The 18,397-nt window shown below is 41.3% G+C and overlaps 1 protein-coding gene across 2 annotated transcripts in view; it reads left to right on the top strand.

Moving 5' to 3' along the window:
• Positions 1–2,233: 2,233 nt before the first annotated feature.
• The window catches only part of LOC107689719 (solute carrier organic anion transporter family member 1C1-like), a 29,864-nt gene continuing 13,700 nt past the window's right edge, over positions 2,234–18,397 (top strand). The window contains exons 1-7 of one of the 2 annotated variants that reach the window (XM_016487848.1): positions 2,234–2,305; positions 2,403–2,458; positions 3,161–3,263; positions 4,517–4,658; positions 11,290–11,422; positions 11,537–11,664; positions 11,876–12,022. In XM_016487848.1, coding sequence (XP_016343334.1) covers positions 3,165–3,263; positions 4,517–4,658; positions 11,290–11,422; positions 11,537–11,664; positions 11,876–12,022 — 649 coding nt within the window. In that variant the 5' untranslated portion in view covers positions 2,234–2,305; positions 2,403–2,458; positions 3,161–3,164. Of the gene's footprint in view, positions 2,306–2,357; positions 2,459–3,160; positions 3,264–4,516; positions 4,659–11,289; positions 11,423–11,536; positions 11,665–11,875; positions 12,023–18,397 lie in introns of those variants that run through there. The other variant, XM_016487849.1, reaches the window with a different exon arrangement.

Below are 18,397 nucleotides of genomic sequence, written 5' to 3'. Positions count from 1 at the left end.
AATAAATTGTATGTACAGGTGTGCTATAGATGGAATAGGAATAGAATAAAATAAAATAAGTTGTAGGGATGTACTAGGGTTCAGGGTGATAAATAAGTATAAGGTTATTGCACATACTGTACTTTAATTGCACAATAGGAGAACATTAACTGTTCATGAGGTAGATTGACTGGGGGAAGAAACTGTTCTTGTGCCTGGCTGTCCTGGTATTTGCGGCTCTGAAGCGCCGACCAGATGGCAAAAGTTCAAAAAGGAGATGGCTTGGATGTGATGGATCCAGAGTGATTTTCTGAGCCCTTTTCCTCACTCTGGATGTATACAGTTCTTGGAGAGTAGGCAGGGGTGCAGCAATAATCCTTTCAGCAGTCCGAACCGTTCTCTGTAGTCTTCTGATGTCTGATTTCGTATATTTCGCTATATTTTGTGCACAAAGCACAGGACTGACTTAATATGTAGTTGTGCAGTTTTTAATTGACCTTCAACCTTGTAACATTCAACCCCATTCAGAATGTAACAGGACTAGCATGACACATATTTAAAAAATTAATAGTTGAACTATTGCAGGATAAATATTGACACTGTTGACAGCTTTTGGGTTCATTATGTAAAATTGTAAATCATTTAACATTATATATATATATATATATATATATATATGTGTGTATTTCGTTAGCATACATGTAACTAGCACTTTCCTGTTTCAAATGACCAATCTCAGATCTTTTGGATCCGGTTGCATAAACTTTCATGTTAAGACTGAGTTTTAAGAACTAGTCTGACCAACTTTTGAAACTGTGTTTCAAAGTGCACGTTTTTGAAAATATTGCCGTTGTAGTCTCTGTGTAAATGTCAAAAATGTGAATTAGTGAAAACGGTCATGTCATGCGCACACATAGGCTATTACATGTTTAGTCTATAGAAATGCTTATGTGCGCAGATACATAGTGCTTCTTTACAAAATGACATCATCAGTTACTGACCTGGCATGAATAATTCCGCATTTTCACGGATCTGTGTGAATGAGGATCGTTTTGACAACAATGTCACCTGTATGCAAAACTGTTCAAAACCGCAAAGGAAAAACTTTTCTGTTTTCAGTACATTTTGTTGTGTAAACATACCCTATAGCTGTCACGAGATATAAGTGCTTATTAGATCCTGCTCACCTCATTTTTGCTGCAATTGGTCTTTGTGTAACAATATACATAGGTTATATTTATTCTTTTCCACAAATAATCCTTTCACAGACTCCAACTAATGAATAATCATTGAAAAGTAGAAATGTTGGTGTTTGAAGACAAAAAAAGGTTATATAACCTATAAACTAATAAAAAAAGAAAAAAAAAAAAAAGAAATCCTAATTCTCTTCAGGAATGTGTCCATTGTTAAATCTTAATCCTCAATTGTATGAGAGCAAAGCTGCTTGGATGATTGGGCCATTTGCACACACACTGCTCAGGGTTATTATAGTTTACAGAGAGAGAAAGAGAAAAACATATTTTATTTCAACTAGTTGACAATGTAGCATTTCTCGTTTCAATTGAGTCTAAAAATTTTACTGAAATAACCAAAACTGAAATCAAAATTACAATTATACAGAACTATACTGCAGCAGGGCCATGACCTGCCGAGACTCAGTAGGGTTTACCTGCTGTTTCAGACCATTCTCAAAGCTTTTTAATGAGGATACAAAATACAGAGTTCCAACTGCTTTGGAGCAAAGTCCAAAAGTCAAGCGTGTTTAGAATGTTTTAGTGAAGTATGAAAAAAGCTCCTTGGTATCACTTTCAATGAACCTTGAATAATAAAGTCACTTATAACGCATTCATTAAACTCTATTAATTATCTTAATTTATGTCAGATGAGTTGATCCAGATGGAAATCTAAAGCAACCAAAAACTAAAATTATCTTTGGAATGCATTATTATATATTTTTGTTAATTATCAGCTATTTTCTATAGTGATTTCCAAGTGATTCAAAACTTCCACTGGTACCCCCTTTTTTTGGAAACAAACAATACAATGAATAAATTATTTTTAAATGTATTAATTATTTAAAATAAATATGTGTATATGAGAATAAAGGCTGTAAAATATCAGGTTCTGAGCTTTTCTTGGAGCAAAAACAGTCTCTTTTAGCAGCATGCATTGAGCTGTGGGTGTCCCTTGAGCTGGCACGCTGTTGGAATAGAAATGTGCTGACCTTTTGTGTGTATGAGCTTTCAGAATAAACCACAGGCGTATGCAGAGACCCAGAAACACGTCTTCTCTCCAAGAGGGAGGATACTCCCTCTGCCCATGTCAGGTACAACACACTTTGGAACATGATTTGTTTCTCTTGGTTCCTTTGCTTTCCCAGATCCACCAATAACTTCAATTTTCTTCTGAATGGCTGGTTGAAGGGTTTCTGATTGGGAGGGGAGAATTAAACCGAACTAGATCTGAGAGGATTATCAGAGTAAGTCATTCAAACACATGAAAAAAGGCTTTCTCTGTTTAATGAGGTTTGCTTTTCCTTGTTTCGTTTTTGCATAACTATTTTATTTTTATTTGATATACATATATATATATATATATATATATATATATTTGTCTTTCTGATTTTTTTTTAAATATAAGGTGAGTTATGTTTTGTGTATTTATGTATGTTATTGTGTATTTATCTATGTGTTCATTCATTCTTGCATTCATTCATGTATTTATTTATTTAAAGTCTGAATGAAGTTTGAACTGTGTTTAAATTTGAGACACTGGATAAATCCAAGACCTCTTGGATTTGATTTGGATCATATAAGCTTCTTTTTTTTTCTTACTTTCTTTCTTTCTTTCTTTCTTTCTTTCTTTCTTTCCAAACTCAAACTAAATAAAATGTCTCTGGAAAAAATGACATTTGTAATTTTTAGCATGAAAATTATTAAAATTATGTTGGTTTTTACCTTCATTACAAGAACATAATTGACAAAACAACTTACATTAATTAAATAAATGTGGAAAACATTATTATTATTACTTATCAGAGTTGATAAATTATACGTTTTTTCATCAGAGCTGAATAAATTATCAGAGCAAAAATAAAAAAATACCAAAACTACAAAAATATATATATATTTTTTTTATCATATCATGTATATCATAATATCATCACATAATATCATGACAGAAACATGTCTGAGCCTGCTGCAGAGGACAATGGTAAGCCGACCAGCCATTCCTGCATTCCAGGAATAAAGGCCCCAAAGGACCCCTGTTGCTCCAGTCTAAAGGTACCTTTGCTTTTTCCTAAATGCAAGTGTGTTTGTGTGTATGTGTTTGTGTGTGTATATATATATATATATATATATATATATATATATATATATATATAGTGGTGGGAGGAGCAAACGACAGACACAGTGGGTGTGGTGTCAGGCATCGGAGAGGCTTTTATTTAACAGAAAATAAAACGTAAAATGTCCAAAACGGGAATAAAGTGTCCAAGGGGAGATAGTATCCAAAATAAACAGGGGATCTGGTGTCTTCATTGTGCGGGGAATTGTGAAGGAAGGGCAGTATTCAGAAAGGAGGGCTCCAGGTAGGGGGCTTCATCACAGCAGCTCATGTTCCCTGGTCCGCGGCGCTTCAGGAGATTAACGGCCCCGAATCCAGGCCCATCGACCGGGTCACGGGTGCAGTTCCATTCCGGACAGAAAGTCCAGCAGCTCGTGTCTCTGGTGGCACAGGAGTCCCTCTACGCTCCTAGGGGACTAACGGCCCGGCATCCTGGCTCGTCGACCGTGTCACGGGTGCGGTTCCATTCCGGACAGCAGGTCCGACAGCTCGCGTCTCTGGCGGCGTGGGAGTCCCTCTACGCTCCCCTCCTGGACCCACGAGGACACCAGCGTGCATGCACAGGGGGAAGAGACCCGTCTCTTGAGGAGAGGCGTGCTCGGCTTTTAACAGGTGTGCCTCATCACACGCCGCCTGGCTGTTTCTGCACCCCTCCTCTCACACACCCACTCCTGTCAGGAGCCTGGTGAAGGGCAGCGATTAAAGGTCCCCTGAAATGCTTAGAAACACGCAGCGTTACTCTATGTGTTGACGTAATTTTAACTGAAACAGGAAGACAGGGCGGGACATATCAAGCAGTCCCGCCCCTTTTTAAAATAGACAATAGCGTTCGTTTATATCGCAGCTTGAGCTAGAGCCATTCAGAGCCGTTGGGCTCCGTAAAGCCACATTTGACAGGGTATGCCAGCCACAATCTCATCCATATTGCTATAAAATATAGCATTCTGTGTAGAATTCAAATAGCTCCGATACATTTTGTGGTCTGCGCCGACTCGCGCATGTGATCCGCTCCATGCTATCCTGTCTCTGGACCGGAGCAGAGTGTGTGTGCAATTATATATATATATATATATATATATATATGTGTGTGTGTATGTGTATGTGGTCATTCTAATCCATGTTTATGTCACCAAACATTTTTTACTAGTTTGAATCATTGATTCTCTTTCCATTTGATATTTTCTTCAAGATTTTTATTGTGGCCCTTTCCTTCGCCTACTTTTCCAAAACTCTGTCTGGGACCTACATGAAAAGCGCCATCACTCAGATTGAGAGGAGATTTGACCTTTCCAGCTCCGTTGTGGGCCTCATTGATGGAAGTTTTGAGATGGGTTTGTATAAGGGTCCAAAAATGCCTCAGCAAAAATTACCCAATAATTGCATAAACATCTCAGGGTTAAGTATGTAACCCAGTTCCTTGAGAAGGGAACGAGACACTGTGCCAAAGTTAAGTCAGAAGTTAGAAGTCAGAAGTCAGAAAGAGCTTTATTGGCAAGTATGTTTACACACACAAGCCGTTTGTCTTGGTGACAGGAGCTTCCAGTGGAGAAGAAAGTACAGACATAGTGCAAACATGCATTGGAATTACACAGTAGAGATTAAATATAACATTAATATAAGAAAAACAGAGAATTAAATAATGCAATATAATGCAGAAGTAGAAATATAGAGAAAAACATATATAATTGTTTTAATGAATGTACAGATATGTTATTTACAAGTGTACAGTTTATGTAGTTTACAGATGTAGAATTTTCTGATGCTATGTATTAATGTCAACTGAAAAAGGTGCAGCACTCACTCTTGAAGGGATGACAACTTTATTGATTAAAATGACGTTTCGGCCATTATCCAGGCCTTCATCAGATATGATGATGTCTGCAAAAAGGTGCAGCACTCACTCTTGAAGGGGTAAAAACTTTATTGATTAACCCGCAAAGAACGAGACAGCCGCCCGCAGCTAAAAATAACTATTGTTCTTAAATATTTAATAACTTTTGAACCGCTAATCATGTCTGAATTCTTTAAAAAGTGTTGTAAAGCGCTTTTCTGAGATATCTCATTTGTCTTATTTGGATATTCAGAGGCTCCGTGATTACGTCATCACATTTTGACAACATTGATTCGTCAGAAAATAAACATAGGTTTTGGTCTTTTGAACCACCATTTAGGATTTTTCATTGTAAATTTGAACAAATGCAAAGTGAAAGTAAAGTCTGTCCTAAGTGCATGAAAAACACAAAATAACATATTTGCATGAGAGAACTCTCTGAAAAAGCCCAGAAAAACACACGACTGAGTACTTTGACATAAAACAAACCAAAAACAAGGATGAAACAGCGGTACATATTGGATAAAGCACTGGAATTTATGTCTTCACGTCGCTAGGCGAAATGATTCCGATACAGATACAGCCAGCGGATCGATCCATTTATCTTATGTATATTATGTAAATAATTCCTATATAGTTCATAAAGATAATTTTCACTATTTTTTTCTGTTGCACTCTGTATATTTCTCTCTCATTTTGTGTGTAGTTTGTGAATCATTTGCACTCTTTGTATTTTTGTTGCAGAAGACAAATTGTGCAGTTATTTTCACTCCTCTATCGTTAATAGAGCACCTCCTCTCAGTAATTTTGGCTATGTATTAATGTGTAATTTATAATGGACAATGTATAGTTATGAAAGTTTTAATTTTTCAGGCTGAATATAGCCTGCAGGAAAAAGCAAAAAAACTCTGCTTTGTAGCACCGACCAGAGGGCAACAGTTGAAATAGAGAGCGGGCTGGGTGTGTGGGGTTCAACGTGATTTTACCAACCCGTTTCCTCAATCTGAAGGTGTAAAGATCTTGGAGGTTGGGATGGGGGGAATCAATAACCTTCTCAGCAGTCCTGACTGTCCGTTGAAGTCTCTTGATGTCTGATTTGGTAACTGAACCAAACCAGACAGTTATGAATGAACACAGGATGGACTCAATGATGGCCAAGTAGTACTGTTTCAGCAGCTCCTGTGGCATGTTGAATTTCCTCAATTGTCAAAGGAAGTACAACCTCTGCTGGGCATTTTTAGCAATGGAGTCTATGTGAGTGTCGCACTTCAGGTCTTGAGAGATGGTGGTGCCCAGGAACCAGAATGTATATACTGCAGCCACAGTGCTGTCCATGATGGTGAGTGGGGGGAGTGCAGGGGGGTTTCTCCTGAAGTCCACAATCATTTCCACTTTTCTGAGCATGTTGAGCTCCAGGTTGTTGTGACTGCACCAGACAGCCAGCTCTTTAACCTCCTGTCTGTAAGCAGACGCGTCTCTGTTGTGTATGATGCCAATGATGGTAGTGTCATCTGCAAATTTCAGGAGCTTGACAGAGGGGTCTTTTGCAGTGCATTTGTTCGTATACAGGGAGAAGAGCAGAAAGGAGAGTACACATCCCTGAGGTGCCAGTGCTGATCATGAGAGTCCTGGATGTGAGTTTACCCAGCCTCACTAGCTGCTGCCTGTCTGTCAGGAAGCTGGTGATCCACTGACAGATTGGGGTGGACACGGAGAGCTGGGTCAGTTTGGCTGAAAGAATGTCAGGCATGATGGTACTGAAGGCCAAACTGAGGTCTTCAAACAAGATCCTTGTGTAAGTACCAGGTCTATCAAGATGTCACAGAATATAATGCAGTCCGATGTTGACTGCATCATCCACAGAACTGTTTGCTCTGTACGCAAACTGAAGAGGATCCAGCAAGGGTCCAGTGATGTCTTTCTGATAGGCCAACACAAGTCTTTCAAACGACTTCATGACCACAGACGTGAGAGCGAGATGTGATCCAGTGATTTTGGGGACCGGAATGATAGTGGAGTGTTTGAAGCAGGAGGGGACCACACACAGCTCCAGTGATCTGTTGAAGATCTGTGTATGGGGGCCAGTTGGTCAGCACAGACTTTCAAACAGGCAGGTGAAACACCATCTTGGCCTGAATGTTTCTTTGTCTTCTGCTTTCTGAAGACCTGGTTCATGTCCTGTACACAGACCTTAAGCGCAGATTGAATGGTAGGAGAGGGAGGGAGGGGGGTTGCAGGGGGGAATGTGTGAAGTGCTGAGCAGAGGGGTGTGAGCCTGGGCTTTTCAAACAGGCAGTAAATCACATTCAAATCGTCAGCCAGTTGTTGATTCTCCACAGACTGCGGGGGTGGTGTCTTGTACTTGGTGATATTCCTCAGACCAGTCCATACTGATGCCAGGTTGTTGGGGTTTTTTTCTCAGCTTTTCAGAGTAGATTTTTGTAGCCACTCTGATCTCCTCTGTTAGTCTGTTTCTGGCCTGGTTATGCAAGATTTTATCCCCACTTCTGTAAGCATCCTCCTTGGCATGACGAAGCTGTTTGAGTTTCCCTGTAAACCACGGTTTATCAAATATTGAATGACAGGAATATCCTGGTAGGAATGCACATATCCTCACAGAAACTGATATATGAAGTTACAGTATCTGTGAGCTCATCCAGATTGGTGGCTGCAGCTTCAAAAACACTCCAATCAGTGCAGTCAAAACAGGCTTGTAAATCCTGCTCTGCTTCATTAGTCCATCTTTTAACAGTCCTTAATACAGGTTTAGCTGATTTCAGTTTCTGCTGGTAGGTTGGTATGAGATGAACTAGACAGTGATCAGAGAGCCCAAATGCTCCCCGTGGGACAGAGTGATATGCATCCTTTATTGTGGTGGCACAGTGATCCAACATATTACTGTCTCTGGTGAGACATGTAAAGTGCTGTCTGTATTTTTTGCAGTTCACAGGAAAAATTTGCTTTGTTAAAATCTCCAAGAATGATTAAAAGAGAGTCTGGGTACCTTTGCTCCATTTCAGTTATTTGTTCTGCTAGCAGTTGCTCACACACTCATCTGGAGGAATTTGCAAGAATGAAAGAGGAAAACTGCCACGGCAAGTAGAAAGGTTTACAGTTTATGAAGAGTGCCACTAAATTAGGACAGCATATCTTTTTCAGTGTTGTTACATCTGAACACCAACTTTCGTTGAAGTAATTCCCATTCCCGGCGCCATCTTGATCTTAACACTATGGAAACAGGTTTTCAGCATGAACCAGTATCTGAGTCACGTGTACACATGCACCAATTCCATTGGACATGAAGTCAGGTGACCATAATGTAGCACCTAACTGCGCCCATAAAATGCCACCTGCAAACAGCGTCACAAGATTATTTTGTCTGAAGTAGCTGTGTAGGCGCACTTGAGGTATGGCACTGCAACTTAGCGTCTCTTTCCCTTCTCAGTAGAGGTCTCCTACACGACCTGAGCCCAGTGGGTCCCTAAATACTCTTCAGGTTCGGGTTAATGTTTAAAAAATATCTTCGGGTCGGGCTTGGGTTTGTTGCTAAAGTAAAACTATATGCAGTAGGCTACGCTGCTTTCATTGACGCACACACACACATCACTTGCACACAGAGAGACCCTCTTAATAACACCTTTGAAGCAGCCACACTATGAGTAGAGTGGGGTCTGACACCTAGAGGTGAAGCAATATGGTGTGTCTCATAGGCAAGTGAAAGTGCATCTGAAACCCAATGCGATATACAGTAGTCTGTTTGGGGGTCAGCAGAACCTTGGTTGTGCCCCCCAAAACAGACAAAGTGTTGATCGGTTTTACGTAACTGGCCTGAGTCGTGGACTAAAAGGCCCGGGCTGGACATAACTAATTCAGCTTTTCCTGCTCATGCATTTTGAATGGTGGAGGGGACCACACTTGAAGAATAATGGGAGGCAGTGTGGATGATGGCAACTTCGGAACTTAATCCGGCCTATGGTGCAATATCACCTTGACCAGTCCAGGGGCAAAGTCAAGTGAGGAGGAGGAGGAGGAGGAGGAGGAGGGGGCTACTGAAAGGGTCTGCAAGTCCCCTACCATCTTAAGAGAAGTTAATGTGTGACCAATAGAAGATTGATTCGTCACAGCATGACCCCGTAGCTGAATTAAAAGAACATACATTTAAAACTGCAGTGCTGCAGGAAACTGTAATAGATTCTAAGTTTCTACATTTTAGATTTATGATTATTTGTTATGTGTTGAATTTAAGTTTTTAAAAAAGACATTGCTGAGTGTGACGTCATATCATGACCGTTGCAGTGTCCAAAGAAATTTTGCCTAATGTCTAGTGTGTAAGTCTAGTGTGACTATAGCATAAGAGTCAGGAGCTTCTCAGAGGCTGACTCCGTGGGCTCAAAGGAGGCATCTGTCAACCCCTACAAAACCCTGTGCAAGAAACAGGATACAAGGTAAACAGGATACACTTTCAGGATGGCAGGGGTCAGCCCTGCTGAGAGACACTTTTGTAGGAATTTCAGTAATGGATTCAGATGACGTCCTTCACACCATGATGCAAAGAGATGCAACTTAATGGGGCAGTCGTGGCCTAATGGTTAGAGAGTCGGACTTGTAACCCAAAGGTTGCTGGTTCGAGTCTCAGGGTTACTGAATAACCAGTGTTCTCTTCCACCCTCAATACCACGAATGAGGTGAGACCCACCGAATCCCCAACTGCTCCCCGGGTGCCGCAGCACATGGCTGCCCACTGCTCCGGGTGTGTGTTCACTGCTGTGTCTGTGCACTTGGATGGGTTAAATGCAAATTCCGAGTATGGGACACCATACTTGGCCATACGTCACTTCACTTCACTTTAAGAGCACACTCCTGGTTGCCTGGGAGAGGAGGTCCCTCCTTTTTGGAATTTCCCAGGGAGAATCTCAGTTGAAAGACCAGAGTGTACGAGCTGGTACCCTTCAGGGGCCTGGGAGAGGAGGTCACTCCTGGTTGCCTGGGAGAGGAGGCCCCTCCTTTTTGGAATTTCCCAGGGAGAATCTCAGTTGAAAGACCAGAGTGTACGAGCTGGTACCCTTCAGGGGCCTGGGAGAGGAGGTCACTCCTGGTTGCCTGGGAGAGGAGGCCCCTCCTTTTTGGAATTTCCCAGGGAGAATCTCAGTTGAAAGACCAGAGTGTACGAGCTGGTACCCTTCAGGGGCCTAAGAGAGGAGGTCCCTCCTGGTTGGAATTTCCCAGGGAGAGCCTTCCAGGAGAGACACTAGATCCACAAACCAAACCTGAACCGAGCTACTAGTAGCAGGCATATTCCGTCCTGAGGAACCCTCTCTAGAACGCCCAGAAGCAGAGAGATTGGGGGAAAGGTGAACAGATGTAACCTTGGCCATGCCTGCACCACAGTGTCAATCTGACACTGAGCTGGATGTGTGATGGAGAATCAGAGGGCACAGATCCACTTCTGCTTGGCCATACTTATGTTATATGGACTCCACCACTTGTGAAGAAACCCTAAATCTATTTAAATGTTTTTAAGATGTTTTATTTTGGTTACTTTATTTTAGATGTGGTTTTACTGCAACATTATCTAACTACAACCAAAACTGAAATGTTGTAAAACATTCCTAGTAGTTGCTTTGCCTTCGAGCAATCTGATTAGAGCAATTTTTTTATACAGTAAGTTTTTGTACAAAATACCAACGTAGACTCATTAGAAGAATTGGCCACTACCTATATTTAGTAAAACTCCAAAAAAGTACCTATGTATACTATAAAATTTTCTGCCATTTGCAACTGAAGAGAACACTAGTGGCATAAAAAAAAACATAATATTTTATCCATTTTCTCATAAATTATTATTACAGAGGCAGATCACCAGATACAGCATTGCACTTGCGATGCAGATCACTCGAGTACAAGTCCTGTGAAACACGAGTAACAATAAAATAACTCAAAACTTGCAGAAGCCAGCTAAAATGGAAATGTTGCCACAGGCATGCTTTTTCCAATGAGCCTGCTTTGCGATGAACGATCAGTGAATTGACCATGGTTTGTCTGTTCCATGTTAACATAAACAAATATGCTTGCATGTTTTGTGAATTTTAATTTCTTTATTGACTGATTGATCTCTGAATGCTTTTCTGTAGGTAACCTGCTCTTTCTGGCAGTGGTTAGTCATTTTGGGGCAAGACTACACAGGCCGCGACTCATAGGGATGGGTTGCTTCCTCATGGCCATTGGCTCAGCTCTCACTGGACTACCACACTTTTTCATGAGGCAGTGGGTTCATACAGTATATACTGTACATGTTATCTCTCCACATTTAGCTTAGTTTCTTATTTGTTACAAAGCTGCTCATGTTTCTTTCTCTGTGTGTCGGTTATACTCCTTCAGGTACGAGTATGACACAGTAATGCAAGGCTTTCTAAATAAGACTGTCAGTATATCTCCTTGTCAGTATCCCATGGTTCCAAACAATTACTCAAATGCACACATTCAGTCGTCTAACAACACTGGAACAGGTAACCACTTCTCATTTAAAGTACCCCATTGCCTGATAGGCTTTAAAGAAGAATAACTCATTTAGCTTTCAGGATTTGAACAAGTGTTAAATGTCAGTGTGTAATTTACTACTCATGGTAAAAAAAAGTTGTTTTCTTTCAAAGATCTTGCAAAACGGAGTTGGCCAAGATGATCAAAAACACATACTGATTTCTACCATTTTAACCCTAGATTATGTGAAGGACACTGGATCTAGTATGTGGATCTATGTGTTCTTGGGTAACGCTCTCAGAGGAATTGGAGAGACACCAGTCACACCGCTTGGCATATCTTATATTGATGACTTTGCAAAAGCAGAAAACTCAGCGTTTTACATTGGTAAGTCAAATTTGGATACCTTTTTTAATCCCCATAGACTCTAGGACCTCTACTGTAGAGCCTAGAGGTCAGAAACTCTAGTGCAGAGGTTCTCAACTCTGGTCCTGAAGGTCCACTTTCCTGCAGAGTTTAGCTCCAACCTTGATCAAACTCAATTGCCTAACTGCTCTAACTGAATATCAGCTATTGTGTTGATACATATAGTAAATGAAACATGAGTTCTCCAATATGTCTAATGAGTGTGCTTAATTGTGTTAAATGTGCATTTAAAAAATATAAATATAACATTTATAAAAATGTATATTTTATAAAAATATATATATTTTAAAAATTTACCTGCAGATAATATAATATTAATGAAATTAAAGGCCACTTAAAGTGTATGAAAAGGCAGTACAGTTTTATTTACACACTTAAGTTTTACTTAAAGTTTTACTCTAAAGTACATTAAAGCAGAGCTTTTCAAACCTGTCCTGGAGGACCCCCAGCACTTCACATGTTGTGTCCCTCATCTAACACACCCGATTCAACTTATCAGCTCATTATTAGAGTGATAAGGGAGACATGAAACGTGGAGTGCTAGCTTGGGAGTCCTCCAGGACAGGTTTGAAAACCACTACATTAAAGTTAAAAGGTCTGAATTTCTCATACCTATTAAAGTAGTACTCATGCTTAAAAGTCTCTGATCTGCACTATTGTTAAGCACTTCTCGAAACACAGTTTCCATACGATTGACTAGAGCTGAATCATAAGTCTGCGGAGTGTCCACAGCTGTATCTGATGGAGAATCAAGGTACATGTGTGCCGGTAAACGAGGTTCACGACCATGGGCCAAGAAGAATGGTGAGTACCCAGTGCTAGAATGAGGTGTAGCATTAATTGACAGTACAACTGCAGATAAGTACTGGTCCCATTCACCACCACTATGAAAAAGAACCTTCGCTAACTGATCCTTTAATGTTCTATTGAACCGTTCTACCATTCCGTTACCACGAGAGTGGTAAGGTGTGGTTCTCTTTTTACTGATGTTTAATCTCTTACAGATGTCCTGTAAAATCTCTGACTCATACTGACGTCCCTGATCAGAGAACAATTCCTCTGGAACACCATGTTCAGGTATGTACTGGTCACACAACAACCGTGCCACTGTACTGGCTGTTTGGTCCACCATAGGATATGTGTTGACGTATTTAGTAAAGTGATCTTGCACCACCAACACATACCTATTACCGCTGGACGTGACAGGCAGTTCTGTGATATCAGTACACACAAACTGAAAAGGTCGTACAGCACTAATAGATTGGAGAGGTGCCCTTCGCTGAGGAACAGGTTTTTTCCGAGATTCACAAGTGTCACATGACTCACAATGCTGTTCAATGGCACTTCTCATTCCTGGCCAAAAACACAAACTCTGAGCTCTCTTCAGTGTACGTTCAGCACTGTAGTGTCCAGAACATGGATCACCATGTAAATAGTGTAACATGTCCTGAATGAGAACATCAGGAATGACAACCTGATAAGTTTGGGGTTTACCTGGAGCACTACAGGCTGAACGACACAAGACTCCACCCTTCAACACCATACGGGGAACCTGCCACCAAAGTTGTCTCAATTTCCCCTTTACTTGTCTAAGATTAGGTCTCTTTTCATTTTCAACCCAATTATAGACCTGTGAGAGCAAAGCATCTGTTTTCTGATAGTATGCAATGTTCTTTTCCTCATCACCCAAAGATGTACACAGCATCTGCACAGTAGACTCAGACGAACCATCATCGATTTTACATTCGGTCAGACAAATTTGTGACTTCACCTTAGGCTGACTTTCTGTACCATTGGCACCAACAAAAACAGCAGTCTGAGAAGTGAGAGGCAAGTCATCTGTTTGAATGGATACTGTCTGTGTGCGAGGTGTCGGAGTTGTAGATGAATCTACAGGAATACGAGACATGGCATCCGCATTAGTATGTCTCTTGCCATCTTTGTGGATGATCACCCATCCATACGGATCAAGCTCCATAGCCCACCGACCTCTACGTCCCGTGGGATCAATATCAAAGTTCAATTTTCTCAGGCCAACAAGAGGTTTGTGATCGGTGACAATTGTAAAGGAGCAGTTACTCAAGTAGTGACGAAAATGTCTGAATGACCAAACTATTGGCCACAGTTCTTTCTCGTAAGTAGACCAATTTTGTTCAGTCGAGGTAAGTACGTGACTAGCGTATGCAACAACTCACTCTTTGCCATCTTGAATTTGAGACAGGACAGCACCAATAGCTTTATTAGACGCATCTGTACTCAATGTAAATGGCTGATCAAAATGAGGGAATGCCATGACAGACAGAGACGTCAGAGCGTCTTTTAGTTGCTGAAAGGCTACTGAATATTCATCGGGCCATTCAAAACGCACGTCTTTGTGGGTTAGTTTGTTGAGAGGTTGAGCCTTAAAGGCATAGTCTCGAATGAAACGCCTATAATAGCTACACAAGCCCAAAAATGCTCACACCTCAGTAGCTGATTTTGAAGTTGGCCAATATCTCACTTTCTCGCTATGAGCTGGATCAAGAGACAGCCCATCCTTTGAGACAACATGACCCATGTACGTTACAGACGCCTTGCAAAAATTACACTTTGCAGGGTTAAGCTTGAGACCTGCTTCCCTGAACCTGGTCAAAATGTTTGTGAGGTTTTTGATGTGATCCTCAAAATCTTTACCCATACAAATGATGCCGTCCAAATATATGACACACTTTGTCCAATGCAAGCCTCTAAGGACTAGCGTCCTTAGGACGCTAGGACCTAAGGACCCTCGAGGTAGCGTGTGTGCATCAGTAATGGTTACAGAATTCAATTTGCGATAGTCAACACAAAATCTGTAGGTATTGTCTTTCTTTCTCACCATTACTATTGGACTTGACCAAGGACTATCACTATCCTCTAGTATATCTTCTGCTTTGAGTTTTTCTACCTGATGGTGAATTTCTGCCTTGAGAGCAGGAGAAGTCCTGTACGCTCGCTGGGAAATGGGAGTATCATCTATGGTCCTGATTTTGTGGGTAACCAAGCTGGTTCTACCGTAGTCCTGATCATGCTGACTGAAAACATCAGAAAAAGAGATTAGCAAATCTGTCAGACTCTTTTGCTGTGTCACCGATAGCTCAGTATTAGAGCGATCTGGCAGCACAGGTGACTTGGGCATTGACACTTGACTTGACACAAACACATTTTGAACATTTACATTGTTCACACTTTTCTCAATTAACACAAAACCATCCTGATCGCTCTCAGAAATGAAATGGAAAGTATCAATTGGAGTACCACAGTACAGAGAAATGTCATCTGCAGAGGGATTGACTACCTTCACATAAATTGAACCCTTATCTGCTTTTGTCACAGTCCATGCAAATCCTGTCTTGGAGTCTTCACGATAGTAAGGCTCAAACACACCTGTGTAGCCATTTGGCTGCAAACCTGTATGGGATGATGCAAGTTTTGCAGTGATTACAGCCTCTGACAGAGCAGGAACAACCGTAGTGGTACACACTGTCACATCCACAAGTCTCAGAGAATGCTGATCTACACCCATAAAGGATATGGAGTCCTCACCTAGCTGAAAAGACATGTTCTGCATGTTAATCACAATTTTGTGCATAGACAAAAAGTCCCAACCAAGTACAAGAGCTTTTGAGCAATTTCTGATCACTTGAAATTAATGTGACACTGTACGCTTTCCCAGAGTGACATTCGCTGACAATGTACCCACTGAATCTAAAGTGTCACCAGAAATGTATGTCAGAGGTATAAACTGTTTCACCAAGGGTCTTTGACGCAAGGTAGGAGTAGACATTCTGAAATCTTCACTGATAAGAGAAACATCAGCACCAGTATCAATGAATGCATGGACTATTGTGTCTTCGATGACAAGTGCCACATTTTGTGTCACGGCCTGACCAGTGTCTGCAGTCACATGATGTTCCACAACGTTACCAATGGGCCCGGTGTCAGCAGCAGTTGGCAATTGGCCCTCATTGTCAACTACTGATAGTTTCCCTGGCGCTGATGAACACGTGAAGGAGACTGGAAATGCACGTGACCAGGACTTGGAGACCGATGACTCCACCGCTTTGAGTAGCCGTCCGATGACCTGTCGCCTCGAGCATTGTCTGAACAAGAAGCACGATCCAGAGAGTCCCCTTTGCATTAGCCTCGTATGTGGGAAAAGCTTCATCCACCAAATGACTAATTTCTGCTGCGAAAACTTGGAGAGCCTCGCCAGGCAGGCGTGTGCGTGCATTGACATAACTTTGAAATGTGGACAGATAAACTCGTTTGCCAAAAACAGCTTTAATTTTTTCTTTCACTTGTTTATAGTCTTTCTTAATGTCACTAGGCAAACTGTCCCAGTAGTTAAAAGCAGTACTACCAAGTCAAGTTGGCAAAAACTTTGCTAACCTGGCGTTATCAAAATCAGCGCTAGCCTCCACCGTCACTTCAAATCGTCTGCACCAGTGGAGAAAATCTTCTTTCCCGTTGTCCAAAAAGATAGGCGGAAAATGTCAATTAAAGCGCTGCACTGCATGTGAACTACTTGCGCCAGGCAAATCGCGTGCTGAGTCTGCTTCACTCATTATAGTTCACAGTTCAGAAGTCACAGTATCCCACGATAATAAAATGTCCCAAAAAGTCCATTAAATTAAACAGGGATTACCCTATGAAGTTCACGTCGTCCTGTTTCTTTAAAGTTCCTGGTCCAACCGACGCTGTAATCCCCTGTGATCAGACACTGCTGTGAAAAACACACAAACAAATGTGTCCACAGTTGAAACACAAAGCAAAGTAACGTTAGACGTCACGGATAACAGAAAGCTGAAATCTTGCGCTCGATAAAAGTTTCCGTCGTGATGCCACATCCATCGCATTTTATACCCGTCGAAGAGAAAGTTCACTCATGTGCCATGCACGTCGTCCAAACCCGCTGCCACCAGAAATGTTAGAGGGCTGTAGACCATAGGAGGAAACTCCAGTCTCTTGAAAATGGGTCCGTCAAAATAATGCAGGCATACAAATAAAACTGGAATTTTACTGCCTTTTATTTGTCAGAGCTCAGGAATGAATTCAACTCACAGCTCGCATCACATGTATTACTCAATCGATACACTCCCCGCGAATAGCCCAGTCTCACATGACATCCACTGCGCATGTCATCGCACCAACCTGTCCATCACGTCACATACATAAACAAACCAGATTATCCCACTTAATTTAAATTTACACATAATATAAAATAATCAAAATAAATCTCACACTAGTAGTGGTTATGTGCAACAGACTTACGTATTCTGTTAACCTGGTCTCGCCGCTTCCGTTTCAAGCGGTTTGCAAATGCTTTGTTAAATATGATCAGTTTTACTTAAGATGCCTTCAAAGTAGATACCAAAGATTATCATAATCAATGTCCATCACATATGCGGAATGATATCGAAAATGTTTTTTATTTTCATTCTTTTCACTAACATTTATATTAAAAAAAATTTAATAAAATGTCAATAATAAAAACATCTAGCTAGTTTAACTGATTAAAAGTCCATAGATATCGCTATTATTTATTTCGGCTGTTAGCACGTTTTCTGACAAGCGGAAGCGATGAGAACTGTTTTCCGGGTTTGTGTCAGGAAGATGGACTGTCTATGTTGTGTTTTACTTCCCATGACCTAGTTTTCCCTTGTGTGTTACATGCCCATATTTGGTTTTCTTTCTTATTCCTGTTCCTATTGTGTTTCATTGAGTCCAGGTGTGTCTCGTCATCCCCTCGTTTAGTTAAGTACTTAAGCCCTGTGTGTTCCCATGTCTAGTGTCCAGTGTCTATCGTCCATCCCTGTTGCTATGTGTGTGTTCCTTGTTCCCGTGTATGGATTATTAAAGATTGCCTTTTCGTGAATTCTCCCACGTCTCCTCGCTCCTTCGCTCCTCACAGTAGGCAACTGTGACAGAACACTGGACCTTTAAATACTTTAAATAGACCTTTAAATACTTTATTTGCGTTTGACCCCCTCCGTTTGTTTTACGTGTTTTTTACAGTGTTTGTTTTCTGTTTTTCCCCGTGTTCCCCATGGATTCCCTAGCAGCTAAGTTTACCTCCCTCGCCCGCAAGGACCTTTCCCTCTTGGAGTATGCTGTGGAGTTCAGCCAGCTCGCCGTTTTAACTGCGTTCGACGACGCTGCACTGAACTCCCTGTTCTGGATTGGGGCCAACTATTACCACCCTGTCGACCTCCCAGACACCACTGGACTGTGCTGGAGGGAGGCAATCATCCGGTGTCTGGAGAGTGTCTTCCTCCGATCCAGAACACAGCCAGACCCAGTGCCCAGCCCACCATC

This window comes from Sinocyclocheilus anshuiensis, unplaced genomic scaffold (assembly GCF_001515605.1).
Source record: "Sinocyclocheilus anshuiensis isolate Anshui unplaced genomic scaffold, SAMN03320099.WGS_v1.1 scaffold1014, whole genome shotgun sequence".
In the NCBI taxonomy this organism is placed as follows: Eukaryota; Metazoa; Chordata; class Actinopteri; order Cypriniformes; family Cyprinidae; genus Sinocyclocheilus; species Sinocyclocheilus anshuiensis.
This window is presented reverse-complemented; position numbering and strand designations above follow the sequence as displayed.